At 56.9% G+C, this 18,335-nt stretch overlaps 1 protein-coding gene across 27 annotated transcripts in view; it reads right to left on the reverse strand.

Annotated features, from left to right (window-relative positions):
- Positions 1-2: 2 nt before the first annotated feature.
- Positions 3-18,335, reverse strand: part of Tsc2 (TSC complex subunit 2) — a 35,233-nt gene continuing 16,900 nt past the window's right edge. For 3 of the 27 annotated variants that reach the window (XM_076578028.1, XM_015997635.3, XM_076578029.1), the window contains exons 17-42: positions 16,952-17,074; positions 16,133-16,239; positions 15,791-15,941; positions 14,365-14,487; positions 13,765-13,899; positions 12,396-12,585; positions 11,533-11,626; positions 11,252-11,354; positions 10,948-11,042; positions 9,712-9,840; positions 8,298-8,459; positions 7,969-8,118; positions 7,768-7,880; positions 7,057-7,269; positions 6,152-6,355; positions 5,459-5,527; positions 4,275-4,405; positions 3,455-3,945; positions 3,147-3,222; positions 2,877-2,963; positions 2,072-2,258; positions 1,757-1,896; positions 733-811; positions 576-667; positions 386-484; positions 3-298 (exon numbers count right to left, since the gene is read on the reverse strand). In XM_076578028.1, the coding sequence (XP_076434143.1) occupies positions 134-298; positions 386-484; positions 576-667; positions 733-811; positions 1,757-1,896; positions 2,072-2,258; positions 2,877-2,963; positions 3,147-3,222; positions 3,455-3,945; positions 4,275-4,405; positions 5,459-5,527; positions 6,152-6,355; positions 7,057-7,269; positions 7,768-7,880; positions 7,969-8,118; positions 8,298-8,459; positions 9,712-9,840; positions 10,948-11,042; positions 11,252-11,354; positions 11,533-11,626; positions 12,396-12,585; positions 13,765-13,899; positions 14,365-14,487; positions 15,791-15,941; positions 16,133-16,239; positions 16,952-17,074 (3,708 nt within the window). In that variant the 3' untranslated portion in view covers positions 3-133. Of the gene's footprint in view, positions 299-385; positions 485-575; positions 668-732; positions 812-836; positions 953-1,756; positions 1,897-2,071; positions 2,259-2,876; positions 2,964-3,146; positions 3,223-3,454; positions 3,946-4,274; positions 4,406-5,458; positions 5,528-6,151; positions 6,356-7,056; positions 7,270-7,767; positions 7,881-7,968; positions 8,119-8,297; positions 8,463-9,711; positions 9,841-10,947; positions 11,043-11,251; positions 11,355-11,532; positions 11,627-12,395; positions 12,586-13,764; positions 13,900-14,364; positions 14,488-15,790; positions 15,942-16,132; positions 16,240-16,951; positions 17,075-18,335 lie in introns of those variants that run through there. The other 24 variants (XM_006978919.4, XM_015997634.3, XM_015997641.3 and 21 more) reach the window with 12 other exon arrangements.

Raw genomic sequence — 18,335 nt, forward strand, 5'->3', positions numbered from 1 at the left:
TCTGTGCTTCTCTGAGCTCCAAGGGCCAGGTGGACACGCCCAGTTTATTTCATGTGACAGTACAGTCAGGCGGTGGTATCAGACCGGGAAGCGCCAGCTGCATGGTCCTGGCACCTCAGGAGCCCTAGTGGCCTCATACAAACTCTGTGAAGTCATCCACGGAGGAGATGAGGCGTTTCCGCTGGCCTGTCTCGTAGTTGGGTGTAGGCTCAGCAGGGGCCTGAGCTGGCGCTTTGGTGTGGGATGGAGGGTGCATCAGAGGCAAGCTTGGGTTTGAATAGTGCACCTCCTCACGGATCTACAGAGAGAGAAGGCTTTGGCAGTGAGCCCAGAAGTTCTGTCCCCAGATTCAGCCATCACATCTCTGAAGCCCTGTCCTCCTTACCCGGTGGCGGAGACGCTTAATGTGGCGGAGCCTGGCGATCCACTTGGAGGGATAGATGTCAGTGGGGTTGGAGCGGCTGTGGTGTACCTGAGAGGCCATCTGGGGACCCCAAAGCAGGATGGTGAGTTCCCATCCAGGAGCACCCATACCCCCATCTCCCTCTTGGTCCTAGGCTGCAACCACCACTCACATTTGCATGTAGGGCCATCTGTCGGGCCACGAAGGACAGGTTTCGGTCCGACACGATCTTGGCCACGCTGGTGTCCACAAGGCCCTCCATGTCTGTGGAGACACGGTGCTCAGACCTGACTCGGGCCAGCCTTTACCCTCCCCAGCCTGGGCCTCACCTTTCCTGCACTGCAGGGTCAGCAGGTTGCATTTGTAGTCCAGCGGCGTGATGATCACGTGGACAAAGTTGAACTGGCCCTGCTCAGACGAGAGGGACGTCAGCCTGGCAAGGCATGTGCTGAAGGCCACTGTGTCACTGCTGTGTCAGAGCTCTGTCACCTCAAGAGGCAGCATTGGCCACCTGCCTTCGTCTTCATCTCTGGCTAAATGCAACCTACTCTGCATATGGGCCCAACACAGATTTGCTTAGTTTATAACATGTCTGCAGGCTGCCTGGCACTCCTGAAGTGCCCCCCCACCCCCCACCCCCTTGCGCATACAGTCCATATGCAGAGATAGAACTTCCACACTGCCTTACTAGCAATTCTGAGGCTGTTCTCTCAAGATGACACTGCTCATGTGCCCATCTCAGTGAGTTGTACTGGCTTCTCCCAGAGTCCTGCCTCATCTTCCCTCCCTCGTCCTGGAAGCAGCTGCCATGGAGAGTCTCACCAGACATTCACGAGGACCGCAGTCACCCCAGACTGCCCTCCTAAGGCCCTGCTGTGTCCTCTATGGCCCTGGCACAGTCTGGGCACTTGTTGCTGTTCTGCAGACTTGCCAGCCTGGGCTGTACCAGGCTCTCAGCATCCCAGTGCCCACAAGTCGTAAATCCACAGGTGACACTAGTGCTGACCCAAGGGTACTGAAATGTGTCCAACAAGGACCCTTAGAAACCACTCCAAGCAGACACCACGCTCCTGTTGGGCACCGCACACCCCGCACAGGCACCTATTCACCTAGCTACTCCTGAGGGCACAGTTGATCCTACACATGAAGAAACTGGTTTGTGATCATGTCTCCTTGGGTCCCTGACAGCATCTACATGAGGCTCCCAAGAAGGACTACCTCTCAGGGCACACAAGGCCAATTCAAGATACACCAGCAAGCATTCTCACAGAGGGCCTGGGCTGCTGATCAGTCTGGTGGTGTATGGCAGAACTCGGCCACTGCCTGGGTCTCCTGCACGTGGATCCCACTCACCTTGATGGTGCCCAGCTTGAAGTCCTCACCAGAGTCATTGTAGATGATAGAAACAAAGTCATTGCCCAGGTGCCGTTTCTTGTCACAGCGGTGCTTGTCCACATCCTTGGTGGGCATCAGGGTGGCGATGTGGAAAACAGCTGTAGGGTGGGTGACACTGGGCTGGGTACCAGGGCAGGACATCTTATGCTGGGCGTAAAGGTCCAGGTTGAGACCTCTGTATCCCTCCAGGTTCCCCTTGTTTTTTTCCAGAAGCTCTTGACTCCTCTCCCAGAGAGCAGGGCTTGGAAGAGGCCAGCCTAGAGCAGTACACACCTTGCATGATGTCATCATGCCAGCAGTAGGTGAACTGGCCGTCCTCGCCACACACATCTAGTCCACCCAAGTACACCTTGTCCGGCTGGCAGTCCTTGAGTTCAATGAGCCGGCCCAGGCCTGACAGGAACTCCGTGTACCTGTAGGAGCCATGCTCATTGGACAGGATGGCCAGCTCGCTGCTGCTCTGGAAGAGTCCAGAGGGGGGAGGACAGTTGGGCAGACTTGTCACCGATGGGAAGCCAGGGTGGGGGGGCTATTACCATCTCCTACTCAGTAGGTCATGCTCACAGCTATCCAGTCCACATGCACTGGTGTCACCTGCCCCCCCACGCATACATTTAGCTAGCAAAGTTAACACACCCAGAACTCTAGCACTGCTCAGCAACCTACAACCAAACCCAAGCCTGTTCCTCTCGCTTGGAAGGTCATCACCTAACTTCATCTCGGCTCTAAACAGCAGCCAGAGGGATATTTTCAAAACGCTGGTGTTAATGGTGACCCCTTGTCTCAAAGTAGTCCAGTGGCTCCACCTCACTCAGAAGAGAAGTACAGCCCATGTCCATGATGGCCCTCTGCCTCCTGCCACTTGGCTACATTCACTTAGTGGCTCACCCCAGGGCCTCAGTAGTCTGCTGTTGCAAGCACGCACCCTGCAGTCCTCACAGCTCTGCATACCAACACACTGGCCTGGCTCAGGGCTTAAAAGCTCCCAGTGCTCCAGAGCATCAAAGAACCAGAGACTGAGCTCTGAGGCGGGAGACACCCGAGACCAGATGATTCTATGCTCGCCCTATGGCCTTACCTGGCCTTCTCCCACATACAGGACAGCAATTTTGTGGGTGTCATAGGACGGGATCTGATCCAGGAGGTGCACTGACCGCTCGAAGGACTGTAACCACAGAGCCTGTGAGTTCAGGGCGGAGACTACCCCACTACCAGCCCCCAACCCAGATCACACACCCAGCACCCACTCTCAGGAAGACTGTCTACGCAAGCAGAAGACAGCCTGCTGCCACTAGGGGCCAGACTCTCTTGGGACCCACCCTACAGTGGAGAGGGAAGGCGGGCCTACCTCATTGGGCAGCAGGATGGGCTTATTGGACTCGTCACCAAAAAAGGGTGAATGGTAAAGCTGTAGAAACACAAAGCTGCAGAGAAAGCCTTGGTCAGGGCAGGGCCAGGATGGAGGCCCTGCCCCACCTGCAGAGTACCAGGACTTAAACTTTGGCCAAGAACCCACCCTCCTTATGGTTCCCACCAGCCACGGGGAAGACACAGGAATTTCCGTGTATGCCTATTCTGCCTAGGCAGTGTCGGAAGCTCCAGCCAGGAGGAAAATGTATCCCTCGGAGCTGGTGGCAATTTGGGATTTGTGCCCACCTAGGGTTGATGCCTGGTACTTTCTCAGCACTGGAGGCCGCAGCTCTGCTCTTGAAGGTATCCCTCTCCACCCTCTTGCCCCTTCGTGATGGGGCTGAATCAGAGATGGTATAGCCTCGGGGCCGGAGGCCACTAGGGGAGCGGGGAGAACTGGAAGGCAGGGGACCTTCCGGTGGGACTGTGACACGGCCTTCTTCACCTGGGGATGACCAGGTAGCTGCTTCCCCATCCAGGATCCCTGACTGGGACCGGACCTTAGACTCGGGACTCAGCCGTCCAATGTCAGCCTTGTCTCCTAGGTCTCCAAGGATGTCCTGTAAGGTCTGCAGCTCAGGAGAAGAGCTAGACTTGCTCAAGGGTTGGGAGGGTTGGAAGGAGAGGTCCACTGCAGGCCGAGCCCCCTCAGAGGAGATGGCCCGCTCGATGGGAATACCCCCGGCAGCCAGCTCCTCCAAGGGGGACTTTTCTTCCTGGCTAGATGCTGAGGATGACTGCAGAGACAGTTTGGAAGAAACACTGTTAGGAGGCACTCAAGCACCGGGCTCTTCTTCCTCCCCCTCCAACCCTCTGCCTGTGCCTGCCATTGCTTTCTGGTCCCTTCTCCTGAGCAGAGAAGCCAAGAGCCCCACAGACTGAAAAAGTCCTACAATAAAGGCCACTCAGATGGAGGGTGAGAGACCCAGATGGCCTGAGCAGGGAGGGAGACATGGAGGAAGAACTAGCCATTTCTTAGATAAGGAGAGGAACAAGGTCACAGCTAGTTAGTACAGAGTCTGGGATGGAAGCTGTCACCTGTCCCATGCCTTCCCACCGCACTCACCCTGCTGTAGGTGTCAGGACGCTGGCAGTGCCTGTCTGTACCTAATGCTGCCTCAAAATCCTCCAATTCGGGGGGCTCCCCTGGCACATGAGCCTCTCCTGGACTTCCTTCCTCAAGAACCACGGCAGAGTCTGGGAGGACACAGACAGGGCTGCTTGCTGCGTGCTGGGCAGGGCTGGACGCTCACGTGGCCTCTGAACACCAGCTTCTTCCTGCCGCCACCGCTGCCGCAGGGCAGCACCCTGCAGAGCTTTCCACCCTCGTCCTCTGGCTGCCACTGCAACAGGCTGGAGATGGGCTCGGAAGGCCTGGGGAGCCCTGGCTCTAGTGCCTCCTGCAGGCCAGTGGGCAGCGGCTCCGCCCACTCCTGCATCACTAGTAAGGCAAGTAGGAGAGCCGGGCCATTCAAGAAGGGCTCCAGCTTGGGAGGGTACAATTTCTGAAGCCAGCTCTGAGGCTAAGGAAAAGGGCTAGTTTCTCCAGGACCTTGGATCTGAGGAAGAAGCTAACAGGATGTCCCCATGTGCAGACTTGCAACCCACTCTGAGGACAGAGGCTTCAAGTCGGGTACTTGAGGGAAGGAAGGGATGAAGTCTGTAAGCGGCACTTCCCAGGCCACCATGAGGCAATCAAGGGTCAGTGCAGCCTGTGACACCCTCCCCTAGCTCCTGCCCACACTCCAGCAGCCATGTATACACTGCACTTCCAAAGCTGGCTCCTGTATACATGAGGGAATCTGCAGGGCAACTTTCAAGAGCCATGGAAAAGAGGTAGGGCCTTGTCACCAAGGTCCTTGGCCAGCTATGATGAAAGGGAGATGCACAAAACAATCAGGTCATTAGTAGCTAGGAAGAGGTCAGCTCTACTGAGCCTTAAGGCCAGGCTCAATCCCAGCAGCTCCACCCACAGGGATCAAGGGGACCTACCCAACCTGTCAGCCAGAGGCCTCATACACCTCAGAAGCAGAGCTCAGCTCAGGACACATGTCTAAAGGTTCCCTTGGGCTAAGCACAGGTGTCCTACACAGATGTCCTCATGTCAGCCAGGACCCTGCTCCCCAAGGGCGATGAGAGGCTCAGCCAGCCATGGAGGGGTGACTAGATGAGGGACGATGGGAACAGCGTCTATGAGGCAGAGTGGTGCTCTGCAGACCACGTGGCTTCCTCACAGGGACGTGCCAATACCTGCCCAGGAAACGCTCCTGTGCAGCTGTCCTTGGCAGCTGGACTGGTACAGGGAGGAGAAAGAAGCCACTGCAAGGTAACCACGCATGTAGCCTCGTCAGCGGCAGAGACTGCACAAGGCCGATCAGAGAGGGTGGGCACAGCCCTGGGCCTGGAGAGGAGAGAGGGGAGGGCCAGCGGCGGCCAGGGCCAGCACACAGGGCTCCCAGCTCTCCAAACAGCATGCACAGCCTTGGGAGGTTAGTGCTGGTCAGCTGCTGACACACAGACGTCCTCAGCCTCCAAGTACCATCTATGGCCACATATCCATGGGCCTAGCTGGGCAGGGTTGGCAAGCAGGCAGGCAGGCTCAGGCATCCCACCCCAGGCCCGGGGGATGCTCAGGTGCCCGTAGTGCCTCCTCACCCAGAGCTATGCCCATCATGGAAGTGCAGGCAAAGGCTCCAGAGAGCTCCACCCAGGCACTGCCAACTCCAGTAGCATCATCCTGGTGGTGGCAGCAGGCACCCGTCTCCAAGGAAGAGGGTTTCTTCAGCAGGCACAAGCCTGCTCCTAAACTTGAGGGACCTGAGCACTAGACTAGTGTCTCCCCAAAAGGCCCTGGAAATTGTGCGTGGGGAGCCTCAGTGGAGGAACCACGCTGCCACCAGACAAGGCGCCCGAGTCCAGCACTGCCCATGCCCCCGTGTTCACCTGTGTTGGAGCGTGGGAGAGGCGGCGGCTTGGCTGTGCCAGCGGCTGGCACTGACAGAGACTTGTAGAGGGCCGTGTCCCGGTGCTCCTTGAAGCGCTCAGCAGCCATAAGAGCATTGGACAGCTCTTGCAGGGGCATGTTGTTGATGTCTGAGGAGAAGGGGCTGAGCGGGTTCTCCAAGCTCATCAGCCAGCTGGTGTTCCCTGGGGGCAGGTAGCACCTCAAGCCTTAGGCCATACTTCTCCCAGCCACCACCTCCACCAGCCTGTACCCACTCACACCCTCTGTTGCCCGAGATGAACACTACACTGGGGCCAGGCAGGCCAGATTAAGACACATATCAGGGCCGAGGCTCCTGAGACAGCGTGGGAGCCCACAGCTAGGTCCTCATGTACCACATCCCCATAGCACCTGCTCCTAGGTTGGGGATCTTTGTTAAGCCTTCCTCGTGACTGTCATGCCGCTGTTGCAAGCGAAACTCGTATGCTTAACTCTAACCCAGGACCTCAGAAAGTGACTATGTGGAAATGGGAAAGAGGTGAATGAGGCCAAGTGAAATCACAGGGGTGCGCCCCAAGCTTATGACTGGTGTCCACATAATAAAGGATGTGGGCTCAACCATGAGGACAAGGAGAAGAGGCAGCCACTCGCAGGCTCAGGGGAGGCCTCGGAAGGAATCAGCGCTGCGCACGTCTAGTCTCGTCTTTTGGTCTCCGCACTGAGAGACTAAAGATCTGTAGGCGGAGCCGCCCTGCTTGCTGCTCTGCAGGTGCCTGAGGCACCGCCCAGCTCTGAAGCTCAGTCTCAGGGAACGCCCCAGTACCCCAAGCTTGTTGCTCTGGGTCTCCAGCCTGGAGAAGGTCAAGGACACTCAGGAATTCCAGTTTCCCTCCTTCCTCAGTACCTGTGGGCCTGCGGACCAAGATTTCAGCCCAGCCCTGGGTCAGCAGAGGCACATAGGCTGCCAGATTCGTCTTCTCTGCTTTTGGAAGCTGGGTTCCTGCGGAGGCCTTCTCGGGTTTTGCTGCTGGTGCAGTTTGTGGTCCCAGAGAAGCAGGGCCACCTGGAGTATGGGGAGCTGGAGTGTCCAGGGCACCAACTCGAAGGCCGTGGCCCCCTAAAGACAAGGGGGTTGAGAACTGGTGACCATCACTTGCCCAGTACAAAGTACTCAGCACAGAGCAGACCCTTGAGCACAGGGTCCAGCCAGCCTGGAAGCACCTGGCCCATGCCCAAGGAAGGCTGGAGCAGGACAGCCCCAGCCCCTGGTTCTGGCCCTTTAAGGGCGATGGCCTCTGGGCTGAGAGCAGCAAAAGAGACCCAAGGCTTGCCCACTGGACCACAACTCTTTCAATCATAGCAGAGGAAGCTCTGGGTGAGCTGGGCTGCAGGCCCTTCAGCTGCAGGGGCCTTACTCCACTGATAAGCAGAGGTGCCATGCCTCTACACACAGACTGAGACCGCAGGGATCCTACCTGAGGGTCCTCAGGAAGTAGCCATCATAAAGCCAGCCAGCAGTCCCTCAGCTCTGAGGGGCCTTCGCACACTGGGCCAAAGTGAGAGGCAGCTGAGGACTAATGGGCATCTGCCAGGAGCTGGCCAGGTAGAAACTCACCTGACATGGAGCGGACCCGGTCCCGGGCCCCGCGGGACACCTGCTGCCCAGCCTGGGACTCCAATTTGGCTGGTGCTTCCTTTGTCTGCCTCACATGTACAGCGGGATCAGTGCTAAGGATGTAAGTGACCAAACACAGAGTCAGCCATGGTCCCCAGGGTTTCCAGGACCACAGCGTACACAGAAGGAAAGGACAGTCACCTTGACTCTGGGCCACCCTGCAGATCCGAGTCCAGGCCCAGCAATGATCGAGTGCCAGTTCCCACACTTGTTGTCACGGTGACAAGCTTATTTCCAACCAGCCAGGTTTTGGTCCTCCCTCCTGCCAGGAGGAATTCTCCCACAGGGGATCTAAACGAGAAAAAGTGTCACCTCCTTTGCAAGTGCAGGGCCAAAGGGGACTCCAGGCAGTGAATCTTGGCTCCTGAGGGCAGCCGCCGCCGCCATGGGCATCCAGTTCCGCTACAGAGGAACCACTGGACAGCTGCCCCCCACCTCCAGTCCCCCATCCTGTAGTACAGCACACACACCTCTTGGGGACCGCGGTGAAGTTGGAGAACACGTATCGGGCCATCATGTCCAGACATGTTTCTGTGAGTTCCAAGTGGAGATTCTTCAAGTTGTCATCAGCCTGGGCCATAGAGTTCTCATCCGCAGACCCCAGGCTGGCGCTGGTGAGGGATGTCTGTATTCTGCTAGAGGAAGAAACCATACATGGGTCAGGTCAGGGCTACGAGAAGAACCACGCGGAGTCACCTACCACCAGGAGCCAAAGCTCAATGCATGCACGGCCAAGATGGCCTTGCTCAGAAAGCCCACCAGGTCCAGGGTGCGGAGCCAGTACAGCTACACCCCACAAGCCATGGGGACCATGTCTTCCCAGAGAGGAGGGAGATAGGCGCCTCACAGCAAAGCCCCTCTGGTCGGAGCAGAGCTGAGAGACCGTCGAGACGGAACACCCTCTACCCAAAGCACACAGGAGTTAGCCATGGCTGCAGCACACAGCTTAGTCATGCAGACTTCGAGAACACAGGAGGACAGAGCAAGATTGCATTCTGCCCACAGGGCCACTTCCTGTCACAGACGGGGAGTGGCTGGGCTTTGTGGCTAGCCTGGGCTAAGTGAACTGGGATGACGGCTCAGGTTCCACTCACGCCCCAAGGCCCGGAGGAAGGCCTTTTGTAGGTTTGGTTCTGATGTGAGTGCCATAGCTCTTTAGTCACATTTTACTTCTAAGGAATCTGCCAGGAAAAAAAAGAGTTGAGAGGGGATTCCACTGAGCACCTCACTGTCCCCAGCTCTCAGAAGCCACACTGAGGTTGGTGCCCAAGGCAGGCACTAGCAAGGAACTGGATCTCAGGGTGGTAGAAAGCACATCCATGAAGGGCTTGAAGGTCAGGGAAAGCTGCCCATCACTAGTACAGACAAAACTCACAGGAAGATACTAGCACCTAACCCTGGGCCCAACCTCCCCTCTAGGCTGGCCTCTACACCAGATCCCTACACAGAAGCCTCTAATTCCCCTTAGAATGAAGCCCAAGAAGGAAATGTGCCCTGCAGAATGTGAGGCCAGACGTAGGAGAGTGTGTGTCTGCCGACCCTGCACAAGTGCAACTTGGATTTACAAAGCTCTTGCCCTTGCCTGTGAGGTCCAAGCCTGCGGGGGCTGGCGCCAGCCCGCGTGTTCTCAGAGCAGCTACCCTAGCCCCAGTAAGGGCTCGGATGATGTGCACTAGCACAGGGCATGGACAGAATGCAACCTTTCCTTCCCCTTCGCCACCAGGCTCTGTGAGGCTGGGACCAGGTTGTCCTCCAGCTCTGGTCAGGGAGAGCCGCCAGCAGGCGAGGAGGTCATGCATGCAGCCCCATGCACCACCACCCGGGTGCTCACGGGGCCAAGCTCCAGGGTGGGTCTGTGCCCCCCGCCCACCACAGCCCCACTACCTGCGGACCACATGTTCAGACACACTGATGCTGCGGCACCGGAAGGTCTCGGCTGCACAGCTCTCTCTGAATTCTTTCACAGGTGGAGAGTTATTCAGGCCTTGTTTGGGGGCTCTGGCTATCCTCAAACTACCGGGCGAGGAAGGAAGCCCCAAGCCCCAGAGAGCCCAGCTCCCGGGAATGGGAGAATAAGCCATTGGAGGGGTGAGGAGGAAAGGTCCCAGGCCACAGGGTCAAGATGGAGAGGTCCCGAGGGTGAGATGAACAAAAGAACCATGCCAAAGGACAGTGAGCAGGGGAGGAAACAGAAAACAAAAATGCATAAAAATACAGCTTGTAAATGCGACTGAGAAAATGTAAGGTTTCACGCATGATACCAAAACAAAAGACATTAGTGCAAATTAAATGTATGTGGATCGCCCCACACGGCAGATTCCAGGCTATGCTGACCAGACATCCCTGCCTACCCCACAGAGAGACCTTGGAGGCCAGGCCCTGGAACTCACTGTGGAAAGAGGCTAGTTCTCAACACAGGGCCCAAGAGCCCCCAAGAGGAGGAGGCTCTGGCCAAAGACGGCCAAACTGAGCATCTTCAGCCCCAGCCACGGGCTTGAGTAGAGGCTGCGCTGGAAAGTGCCGTATCCCACCCGGGGAGAGCTGAAACGGCCCGCGGGAAGCGGGGCAGGCAGGGCAGCAGGGCAGTGAGGTGCAAACGAGGACGGGCACAGCTCTGCTCTCAGGCTTGGCACAAGCGGCTGTGATGGTGAGGAGCGTGTCCCTGATGAGCAAGCTCTGAGGAAGGGGTGGCTCTGGCTGAAAGCTGGGCTAACCAGAGACCATGGGCCAAGGAGTAGACGCCTCTGGGTTCTCCCTGGCCGGGGCCAAGTCACAGCAGCCATGATGCATGCTTCTGCTCCTCCTCCAGCGCAGTGAGAACCAGCCCTATACATCCTGATCTCCATCACGACAATGTGTAACCCCAGGCCAGAGAAGCCAGGATGCTGGCACATGGGCTCCGCGGGGCTGCAGGCTATAAGCCAGTCTAGCAAATGGGAGGTACTAGCAGCATTTCCAGGGCCTGACCAAGGGGATCTTAGGCCCAGGTCACCATGCATGGTGACACCCCCTCATTCCTAGTCCCATGTTCAGTGGCCTAAAGGTCACTAATCACAAGTCGCAGCATAGGTTCCCACCCCACTTGATACCAGGCAAGGAAGGCCCGAGCAGACCCCGAACCTTTTAGGCCTCTCATTGAGACTGGTGCTCCGTGCTCTGAAACTGTCCTTCTCAGGGGTATCATCAAAAGACAGGAGGACATTGGAACGCAGGCCCTGGAGTGGGGGTGGAGACATAAGCTATGAGGGGGACCATGATGAAGCCAATCAGAAGTTCTCTCCCTATGCCTACCTCGGGTTGAGTCCAGTTAGCCAGCTCAGCAGAGCCAGCTCCTGGGTACCACAGAGCCTCAACCAGTTCCCACCTCCATCCCTGGCCCTGTTCATTGCCTATGCCCTGCTCCATCCACGGCCCCTCAGCTAACCTTAGTGATATAAGGGACAAAGTCCTTCCGGAAGGGCAGCCGGCATCTAATGAACCACATCGCTATGACATGATGGGCCAGACACACGATGTACTGATTGAACCTGGGGTGAGAAAGCACAGCTCTAACCTCCCTCCTGACATCATGGGAAAACATCACTGGGCTCAAATTTCAGAACAGAGGTGCTGGGGCATCGGGAGACTCTTGAGTTTGCAGCCCAGATTGACTTTCTGACTTTCTGGGCCACGGCTGAGAAGGGGGACCAGGGCAGCCAGACTTACTTGGAGGGGTTGGTGTATGGCAGGGAGATGGCAAACACACTTGCGTATTGCTCTGCAGCGAAGTTTCTGTAGAGGTGGGGCAGCCTGGCCAGAGCTGTGACACAAGGACACGCGTCAGGGGAGCCCAGGCCAGCCAGCCAGCCAGCAAGGACCGCAACTGCAGTGGCTGGCACCAGCATCCTGTGCTTTATTTCTAAACGTCAGGGCAACTATCCACAGCCACCTAAATAGAACCTTCCAGACCCAGGGACAGCAAGCAACGGTTCCTAGACCAAATCTAGCCCATGGCCTCCAGCTCTACACTCCATGAGCTGCAAGCAGTTTGAATATTTTAAGGTAGTGAGCACAGCAGAGCTTACGTGGCCCATGCAGGACCAACTCCTCACACTGGCCCTTCCCACCAAGTGCTGACCTAGCTGTCTCGTATCTCAAGAGCTAAGGCTGATGCTCCAGATACACGAGGAGGTAGACAAAAGGGGCCAGTACAATACCCTGAAATTCTGGAAGTTCTGACTAGGGAGGAGCCACACAGTGAAACTGGCAAAATCCAAATGTCTGAGGGCAGAAAAGAGGCTAAAAAAGAACCAGTCTGGGCATGGGGCAGGGTGTGAGGATGCCAGGCTGAGTATAGGCAGAAAGAAAAGGAATGACCGTCCCAGACCACACAGCAGAGCACCTGGGAAGCTGAGAGGAAGGCCAAGACCCTGAGGCAGTAGAGGCACCAAGACCTGGGTTCCCCGGGAGGCCGCCCTGTGTGCACTCAGGAGGGCTGGAGAAGTCACAGGCTGGAATTCAAGTGTCCGGCCCACACAGCTGCACAGACACCTATGCACGGGTGTACACAGGCAGAACCCCACACTCACTGGACAGGAACTCCAGGAGAGGGATGGCCATGCTGGCCGTGGCGGAAATGTGCGTCAGCTTCACTACCAGGACAGGCAGTGCCTTGATGATGATGTCGGGCATCTCTACGCTGCAGATGGCCAAGGCCACCACACACTGGCTGGCACAACGGTAGATGAGGCCTTGTTCCAGGCAGTAAACCATCTCACGCTGACGGAGGCAAGATATGAGATACAGTGAGTCTCCCTGCCACCAACCGGCATGGGACTCCTAACCCTGCCCAGGAGGGCCAGGCTGCCCAGGTACACCAGGTACTTCCCCTAACCCTGCCCAGGAGGGCCAGGCTGCCCAGGTACACCAGGTACTTCCCCTAACCCTGCCCAGAGGGCCAGGCTGCCCAGGTACACCAGGTACGTCCTAGGTCTTGTTTCCTTCTTTTGCCTGCTTTGAGGTGACTCTTGGAGGACAGTGGGGGCAAGTCTTAGAAATGCCCCTCAGTGCCTACGTGAGCCCGTCCTCACAGACGGTCCCCACGCTATGGCCAACAGGATGAAACCACATGTCCAGGGGTCACACTCCCATCATTCTGGCCTCCCAAAGGACTGGCCCTGAGGAGAAGCACCACCTGGTGTGACAAGCACCTCCTGGTTGGGATCCTCTATGAAGCAGAGAGGCAGCCCAGGCCGCAGACGGGCTCAATGCCCCAGAATATTTCTGCTTCCCGAGGCTAACCCTGAGAAACATCTTAGATTCAGAGAGCCTCCATGACCTTTGACCCGGCTTAGACAGCTGCCCTTTGGCATAATGCCAGTGGGGGTTATGGAACGCACCCCAACGCACAGGGCCGTTTCCTTCAAGCTGGGCCTGTGGGTGAGCTGCAGCGTCAGTACCTGTCTGTGCTGCAGTTAGGAACCTGGGCTCGGGGGAAAGCAGGCCTGAATTGCACCCTCTCCGGGCTGCCAGCACTGTGAGCAGGCTCCTGACCTCACCAATAGCTCCATTCTGTCCTGCAGACAGAGCAGAATCTAGGGGACATACAGCAGGTGGTAGAGAACAGTATGGGATGACAGGAAATGAGCACACTGTGACTCTGACAGAGAAGTGACATCCAGGAGTCCTGACCAACCTATCACACTTCTTAAAGCTGGTCTGGTCAGCTGTCCCCAAACCTAGCAGAACGAGCTTAAGGAGGGGGGTCCTGCTGGGGGGTGGGGGGCAATGGGCACAGCCAAGGGCCATATCAAAGCCCAGAGCTTATAGAAAACTTGCAAGTTCTGTGCCTGGGATTCAGCTGCCCTCAGTCCCTGGAACAAAGCCAGCTGACCTCACCCTGGCCCAGCAGCCACCTTCCAGTGCCCTTTGTCCCACCGTCCTCTCCCCAGCTCTCACCTGTTTGGTCTTGTCCAAATAGTTGTGGTAAGATATTAACGCCGTTAGTACAGGAACCACAGCCAAGTGCAGATCCGTTCTCGAGAAGCCTTCTGGGGTACCTCGGAGCCGCTCAAGGGTCTTTGGATCTGAAAGCTACCGTATAAAACAATCCTGAAACCTCTGCTCGAAGCACTATTCCTCAGGTCAGGGGTGCGAGGGAAGCCCAGAAGGTCCCCTACTTCCTTCCTGGCAGAGATCTCCCTGAGAAAACTCTCAACTTGTGACAGTGCAGCAGGAACATGACTGTCACAGGTGTCCTAGGAGAGCTGAGACTCAGGGCATATATTCTCAGTAACAGGCCCTTGATCAGGGACCTCCAATGCACACATCTGGAATGTGGTGAGATGTGATCCCTAGGGCATTTTTGGCATTATAGCCTCTGCTGGCCCCAGGAGCATGGTCTAGAGCCAAGGCTCATTCTGAAAGACAGACTCCCAGCTGGGTAGTGGCAGGCATCTGTGAGGAACATGCTGTTTTGGAGGAGAAAGCCTGGATTATGGCCTACTACAAAGGCCCACCCCAAACGACCCAAGAGGAGCGGGCACGGGGCAGGCGTACCATGGAGCAGAGGGCCGAAGAGAGCTGGTCGACGTTGCAGGGGGAGGTGAAAATGAGGACTTTGTAGCGCAGTGACTCGGGCAGCTTGCTGAGCACCAGCTTCAGCACCTTCCAGTCCGTCTCCTAGGAGGGGACACGGCTAAGGAGAGGCTCGCCAGACCTTGGCGACCGAAGGCTCCGTCGGCACTTGAGCTGTGTGTGCTGGTACAGCTACAAGGCCTCTGCACTTCTGCCCCTTGCCCACAGGGTGTTTGCTGACCCTTGATCCGTGTCTAGTAGTCACTTCTCAGAGAGCCTGGGACAATGGACAGTACCTTGGACAGTGGTGGCCACCCTCCAGAGGCCAGGCTGAGTGGAAACCCAGCAGGAGCAGTGCCTCCTCCATCTTAGTAGTTTAGGGCGTCCCCAGGCCTGGCTCTGCCCTCCCTCAGCTGCCAGTGACCGCACAGCAAGTGCCTGTCCCTGCCTCTGCACTGCACCGAGGAGTCCCCACCGAGTGCCTGTCCCTGCCTCTGCACTGCACCGAGGAGTCCCCACCCCCAAGTGCCTGTCCCTGCCTCTGCACCGAGGAGTCCCCACCCCTGAGTGCCTGTCCCTGCCTCTGCACCGAGGAGTCCCCACCCCCCGAGTGCCTGTCCCTGCCTCTGCACCGAGGAGTCCCCACCCCTGAGTGCCTGTCCCTGCCTCTGCACTGCACCGAGGAGTCCCCACCCCTGAACGTCGGTACCAGCGAAGCTTCTTCTACAACACGGACACTGTGGCAGAAGAAGAGCCGGATTATGGCTGAGGGTGGAAGAGAACACACAACAATCCACAGGCCAGGACTGCTGCCAGAGAGCCAGATGTCAGCCTAAGGCCACAGCTGCACAGAGGACGTGAGTCATGGCTCTGACTTCTGCCTGTGTATGTCCATGAAGGAAGCCTAGTCCCAGAGCCAAATCCTAAGCAGTCCTGAACCCTCGACACTCTGTGGCAGGAGGCCGTGAGACTCCTAGAAAACAATCTGCCAGCATCTCCAGGGACTCTGGGCCTCCCCCCCCCTTCCAGGGCCCCCCCTCTCTCTGCCTCGGTTCTTGCCTGGCATCTTGAGCACCTCTCACTGCACAAAACCATATCCCCTGCTTCCAGGCTTTGCTGACTCCTGTCTCTAGAACCTTCTCTACTTTCCAGGCCTGACCTCAGCTTACCTGGTAGATGTCCCTAAGGCATGACTGTACTCACTCTAATGCTACACTGACCACTTGTGCCCTCCCGACGAGGTGCATGTTGATCTAGGGTTACTGTTATCTGGCTACATATCTGAGTCCTGTTGCAAAACTTCACTCATACAAGGGTGAAAATTTTGATTTATTTCAAGCATTGGATACCCTCAGGGCCGGGGCAGCTCAGTCTGCCCTAACGGAGCCGAGGAATGGGCCCACCTCACCTGTTTCAAACACTGCAGCAAGACGCGGAAGAGCAGGGAGTAGGGCAGGTGGCCGAGCCGTACAGCAGGGCCCGTGGGCACAGGGCCAGGTGGCCCAGTTGGAGGCGAAAGGGGCCCACTGGCCTTCTTCTCAGAGGCCCTGTCCAGTTCCCTGTGGACAGGTGCGACACGCAACTGAGCCAGTACCCCAAGTTAGAACAGACGGTCCCTCCTGACCCAGCTTTAACAGCATCATTCGGGACAGTTCCTCTTACATGAGGCTAAGGGGGGGGGGCAGAGAACCCCCAGCTCCACCTAATGAACAGCCCACCCCCGGAGCATGAGAGGCGCCGGCACACGTACATGCAGTCACAGACGCAGTAGGGGCTGAATCTCACGACACCATCCTTGTTGGGCAGGCCCAGCCGGTGCAGCGAATCAGCCCGCAGCAGCAGCAGGAAGTCGAAAGCCTGCCAGGGGAGCAAAATGGTCATCAGTCAAGCCAGCAGCCCGACTCCAGGGCCGCAGAGAAACCCGAACCACTCAGCACTCTGAAGAAAGTGAAGCCCGCGATTCGAGGCTGGTGTCCTACAGGAGACTTCTTCCCAGGAGCTATCTGGTTCCCCGGAACACCATACACCACCACCAAACTGCGAATTATTCTCAGAGCCCCATCACTTCCCTCCAGTGACCAACTAGACTGGATCCTTGAAGAACAGGCTCCACCCTGGGCCTGGGAGGCCTCAGGGCTTTCTCCTTAGTGACCTCCACTCATCGGAGGCATCAATATGGCTGTCAGCAGCCGTCAGGCCTTGCCCAGCCCTCCCCTCCCTTCTCTCTACTAGCTCTACCCAAGGGAGCCCATGCTACGGGGTACTGGGAGATTGTTTAGCACCAGGAGCCCTGGAACTATATGCCAGCCCTAGAAACCACTGTGCAGGCCCTCTCCTGGACAACTGTGTGACTTCAACGTGATAAGCCACAAAGGTGCAGGAGACTAGGCCAAAGAAAGGCAGTAGGTCCTTGGCAAAACAGATGCAGCAGATGCTAAGGAGAAAAGTGCCTTTGACAGGACCCTCCCTCGGCCACCTACTGTCTTTTTAGACTGTTGTAACACATCCGCCAAGCCTAAGGCAGCATGCTGGGCCCCCCAGAACTGGTCGCCCGCCTGGCAGGTCTCACCTGTAGCCGGATGCTGCTGGCAATGGGCAGGGAGTAGCCATGCTTGTAGTGGAGCTGGATGTGGCTAATGAGTGTCTCATACACCCGAGTGGCATGGCTGGCAGGCAAAGTGTATAGCTTGGTCTGCAGAGAAAGAGTGTTCCAATCCTATGACAGCAGCCAGGGAGACGGCACCCCGTCTCAGGGGAGGGAAACAGCATCACTTCTCCAAAGACTCGGCAGCAGCCTCTGCCATGCTGTCCTCTGTCCCTTCAGTCATCTCTCTGTGCCCATCTCATCAGCAGGGCACCGGGAAGCAAATCAGGAAACACATCCAGTGAGTCCCGGACAGTGGTGCCTGACCATGTGCACATTCCTCATATGCCGTAAAGGGGTTTTCAGTCCTCCAAGACGAAGCAAAGTCAACAAGAGAGCCTGGGTGGGGGAATACACTACAAGCGCCACTGTCCACGGAAAGGGCCCCTCAGCCCATCCCAGCAAGGCCCTGGCACTCCCACTGGGAGCACGGCCCCTCAACCACATGCCATCCCAACAAGGTCCTGGCCCTCCCTGGCAGGTGACTGGCAATCCCAGGAGAAAGGCCTTGATGCTGCCAGCAGCTCTGGGGAACCCCGGGGGCCTTCACGGTCTCTGAGCCTTGGAGGTGAGTAGTGGGCAGAGATAAACTCATCACTGTTTTTGGTTGTTGTTTGGTTGGTTGGCTTTGATTTGGGTTTTGGTTGTTGCTTTTTCCTGGCTTGCCTGGAATTCTCTATATTCGCTGGCCTTGAACTCATAGAGATCCACCCGTCTTTTCCTCCAGAGTGCTGGGACTGAAGGTGTGTACCACACTCAACTCTCTTCTTTTAAAGACAGCTGATACAGCTATTTTCCCTAGTCTCAGAACACATCATCCAAAGCCCTGCCCTACATGACTTGAGGGGACAAATTTTTTTTAAAACAGGGTTTCTCTGTATAGCCCTGGCTGTCCTGAAACTCACATAGAGTTGACTTTGTAGCTAAAGGCATTGCCAACATGCCCGATGACCTGAGTTTGATTCCTGTAATACACAGAGCCAAAGGAGAAAATCAACTCCCATAAAAGGTGTCTGTCCTTGGCCAAGCAGTGGTGGTGATGCCTTTAATTCCAGTACTCGGAAGGCAGAGGCAGGCGGGTCTCTGTGAGTTCGAGGCCAGCCTGGTCTACAGAGCAAGATCCAGGAAAGGCACCAAAATTACATGGAGAAACCCTGTCTTGAAAAACAAAATAACAGACTGGAGAGATGGCTCAGAGGTTAAGAGCACTGACTGCCCTTCCAGAGGTCCTGAGTTCAATTCCCACACCCACATGGTGGCTCACAGCCATCTGTAATGAGATCTGGTGCCCTCTTCTGGCCTGTAGTCA

This window comes from Peromyscus maniculatus, chromosome 8 (assembly GCF_049852395.1).
Source record: "Peromyscus maniculatus bairdii isolate BWxNUB_F1_BW_parent chromosome 8, HU_Pman_BW_mat_3.1, whole genome shotgun sequence".
Classification (NCBI taxonomy): domain Eukaryota; kingdom Metazoa; phylum Chordata; class Mammalia; order Rodentia; family Cricetidae; genus Peromyscus; species Peromyscus maniculatus.